The sequence below is a fragment of the Triticum urartu genome, chromosome 6 (genome assembly GCF_003073215.2).
Source record: "Triticum urartu cultivar G1812 chromosome 6, Tu2.1, whole genome shotgun sequence".
Classification (NCBI taxonomy): Eukaryota; Viridiplantae; Streptophyta; class Magnoliopsida; order Poales; family Poaceae; genus Triticum; species Triticum urartu.
This window is the reverse complement of record NC_053027.1, coordinates 21269084-21273294: the sequence shown is the minus strand read 5'-3', so window position 1 is coordinate 21273294 and position 4211 is coordinate 21269084. Positions and strand designations below refer to the sequence as shown.

At 44.2% G+C, this 4211-nt stretch overlaps 1 protein-coding gene across 1 annotated transcript; it reads right to left on the bottom strand.

The window, feature by feature from the left end:
* On the bottom strand, window positions 1-1575 carry LOC125514913 (peroxidase 70-like). Its single transcript, XM_048680286.1, has 3 exons — window positions 1268-1575; window positions 915-1106; window positions 1-820 (listed from the first exon to the last, which is right to left on the bottom strand). Exons 1-3 carry the CDS (start codon window positions 1481-1483, stop codon window positions 260-262), a joined length of 969 nt encoding a protein of 322 aa, XP_048536243.1. The 5' UTR covers window positions 1484-1575; the 3' UTR covers window positions 1-259.
* Window positions 1576-4211: the final 2636 nt, after the last annotated feature.

Sequence of the window (4211 nt, the reverse complement as noted above, 5' to 3'; positions counted from 1 at the left end):
TTCCATAAAAAACAATGCATGCTTGGTTTCCTTTATAGCACAGCATGTATACGTCGGAGCGACTTACATGATGAAGCGGGTACCTTACAACCCTGGAGCTTGAGGTACTTACCTATGGATCCCAGCCCCCAGGCATTATCGAACCAAACGGCTCTTATTCTGCCATGCATGCTAGCTGGTTGGTACGTAGCCAACCTAACTTTACATACACATTTTAGGCCTATATATTTGTAACACATATGGCGAGACGATGGACGGATCAGCTGTTGACGACCCTGCAGTTGCGCCTAATCTGGCCGGCGGTTCCCGTGAGCGGATTGATGCTCCCCATCTTGATCATCGCCGTCACAAAGTCGGAGGCGAAGAGCGCCGGGTTAGCGACGTACTGGCGCACCAGCGCGTCCTGGGAGCCGCCGTTGAAGAGCACCTGGTCGGAGTTGAGCAGGCCGCGCTTGGCGACCAGGTTGCGGTAGTAGGCGTTGTCGAAGAGGAGCTGTGTCTGCACGTCGAACGGTGCCAGGTTCTTGTCGCCGTTGGGGGCCTGGGCGGGGCAGGTGCGCTTGCGCAGCGTGGCGAACGCCGGGTCGATGTTGGTGCCGTTGTAGATGTGGTCGCGGAAGTTGAGGCACTGGGAGAAGCCGATGGTGTGCGCGCCGGACAGCGCAGTGAGGTCCTGCGGGCTCAGCTGCTTCTTGTCGAACGCTTTGATGAGCAGGCCCAGGCTTAAGCTTGGCGCCGGGAGGTCGCTGTTCGCCTCAGTCAAGCTGGCCGTCGTTGAGTCCCGGCGGCCGAGCGGCACCGACCAGCTGGGCCCGCCTAGCTGCAGGAACGACGTGCGTACCGATCGATCCAAGCGTTGTCAGCAACAAGAAAAGTGCAGTGTAACCACTGTCCATTGATTGTATTGTATGTACCAGGAAAGTGCCGTCCCGTGCTGCGAGGGCGGCGATGTCGGCGCAGGAGACGATGCCAGGGCAGAGCAGCTCCACGTTCTTCTTGATCTCGTCGATCACCTCGTAGCCCCGCACCGAATCCACGTTCGGAAAGGCCGTCTTCTCGCCAACGAAGCTACCCACGTCATCCAAGAGAATGGACCCGTCACAGCCCTACATATACATATATATAACGTAATCCCACCATTAATCCAAGAGAATGGCCTAATTAAGCGTGTTCACTAGAACAAATTAATACTATGCTAGTACTGTATATGATGGTAAATCAATTCGACATAAGTATCTTTTGCTAACGGCTCATCTAATTTAGTTACTTGGACAAAGCAGTCGTGGAAGTGGAGCCTGAGGAGGGAGGCGCCCATTCGGCGCTCGGCGAGGAGCGCCTTGATCATGGTGGCCCGCACGATGAGCTGCAGCGTCGGGCAGCTCTTGGCGTAGAACGACGGCGACAGCTGACCATACGCGGAAGAGGAGAGGAGGAAGAGGGCAAGCAAGCAATGCCGGGCCCTACAGCCAGAGCTGGAAGCCATGGCTCACAAATCTATCTAGCTACGTACGTAGGCTCAGTGTGTTCTTTCACCGTAAGGATTGCTAGCTCAGTGGCTTTGTATAACTGTGGCGGGCACGAGCCACCTATTTATAATAGCACTCTTCTTTCAGTTGCATGAGATGCATGTAGAATGGTCAAAGTTAGGCCGCTAGGGTTGTGGAGAACTATGACAAGTTCCACGTGGTATCTTTCTCTGGTTGACTAAGAGCAACGCATCTCTCTGTAGATGCCAAAAACTGATCTGTCTTTATTTATATATATGTTGCTCATCTGTCACTGCCAAATGGCATTCCAGTATATATAAGAAATTATGTATAAATAATTTAGTGTGTGGTTGTCGATCTTTATGGATAAAGATCATCTTCAGCAAACTAATTTTATGTAATTGCTGATAGGACATGGGACCGGAGAAGGATATGTGATCAAGTCATGATGGCAACTATTCCAGGCAAACAAAGATAAAAGAATAGAAAAAACATAATTAAAGAACCATCAGAGCAGTGTTCCAAGTGCATTCATAGTGGGAGGTAACGGAAATGCGCAGGAGCACGTGAGTGCGGGGCACTCACCTGCCAAGTCCTACTGCCCGCTCGGTTTGCCCCGCGATTCGCGCAGTAGTTCAATCCCACATGAGGGCACAGTAAAATAGAAAATCCCTCAAAAAGTTTTAAGTTTCCACAACAAAACTTATAGTTTTTGCATCTAAACCAGTCAAGTTTCAATCAATTTTAGATATATAATTTCAAGTAATTTTTCCATCGGTCCTAGACACAAAATAATTGATTTTTATCGATCACTCGTACTAAGTGTCAACATTGAAACTTAACATTTAAAAAAAGTCATGGAAATATATTCAAAATGGATCTTATTTGAAAGTGTTGGTCACGAGAAGCATGAATATGAAAACAGAACTTAGTTTGGAATTTTCATTTAAAAGACATAAAACTTTGAAAATCGGAAGCCAAAATAAAAAGCGGACACGAGGGACATGCGTGCGCCCGCACTTGCATGCCACAAATCCTCTCCCTAGGAGGCAAGTGTTTAATTTTGTTTGCGGGATGAGAGGTGAATTAATGTTGCCATAGGTCAGCTAAATTCAATAGTATGTCTTCTATTGAATTCAGATGAGATATTTCGAACTTCCCGGAAACTTCATTAAAACAAAGGAAAAAAGGGGGATCCCTTTAACAATCTCTCCAACTATTCCAAACTTCTAATAGACTTCCTGAAAATCACTGTAACACCCATGAAACTCTTCAAAAGGAGGCAAACACAAAACCATATACAACTTCTTTGAAACCACCTTACTAATTGAATCCTCGATTGTGGGAAATAAAACCTTCATTGAACGCCACCATGAACCTCTATTGAGACATACAAAGATGAAAGCAGTAAAAGTTGTTTCATTTATCTGGTATCAAATTTGGAATTTGAACCACCATGAACCGTTCTTGTGACATCTTTGGTTAGAGTGATACTCCTTAGTGAGAACCTAGTTATACCACCGCGGTTGCCACATCACCTAGTCAACTCCAACCCTCTTTCCACATACCTAAGCACCCAAGGGCCAAATAGTGCTTGATGCACCGATAGAGGTACATATAGAGTACATGCTTGACATAAGATGTTGGACTGAAAAGGGATCGAGAACAATACATGTTTTGAATATAGCTAAGAACTATGTTTCCGCACATAAACATTATTTCATTTACCTTTGTGGAAAATATAACATTCTTTCAACATATTAATTTGACAACATGACATACATGAAAGGGCCAAGTCCTGATTTAAGTGTGTAACTACATGCAAATAGATCATTTTTAACAATCACCGGGGGGGGGGGGGGGGGGGCTTTCTCATCAGATTTATGTGTGTGACCAAGTGAAATAGTTATTATTTGAACGACCAACAGCGTATAAGTCGTGAATAATTATCCTAATAGTGAGTCATGAAGTATATATGATTTTCTCCACTGGAGGCACATGCATTCCTTGAATCCAATTTTATCATAATGACAAGAATGTTGGTTCTTAATTATGATGGTTGTCACTCCTTCATATTCGCTTGAGGAAGATAAACAGTAGGGAGCAACTCCGTAGCGAATCTTCACTCGGTTACTAGCTAGTGAACTCCTTCTAAAATTAAGCATGGATGCCTTAATACTACTGGCTTTGTTCTTTCTTTCTACTTTAGTTTTTTGACTTGCTCGAAGACTGAAGCTCTTCTGGCAAGTATCAACATGTCAGAATTTCAAATAATAGTTTATTGCGGCTCAAATCAAAAGGTAACATGTTTGTATGTTCATGTTTTTGGCCAAACAACATATGTGAATGGGTAGCTTTCAAATTGAGTTCCAAAATAGTAGATGATGCGAAAAGCAGTGGGGGTGTCATACGCAAAAGGAAGCAACACATAGGATGACAGGCAAATCGAGTTCTTGCACAGTTTCGGTAATCCATGCATCTCGATCGGAAAAGAATCAATAGAAGGAAAGTCGGTTATGAATTTTATATTGTTTAGATTATTATTATTATTCATACTTTTGAAAAGGCACCTATAGAGAAATGTCATATGTATATGTCTGAAAGTATACTTTGCTCTGTCCAGAAATGTAATAGACTCTAATACGTCTCCAACGTATCAATAATTTATGAAGTATTCATGCAAACGAAGTCCAAACGCGACACTTTTTGACAAATGTTTTAGAA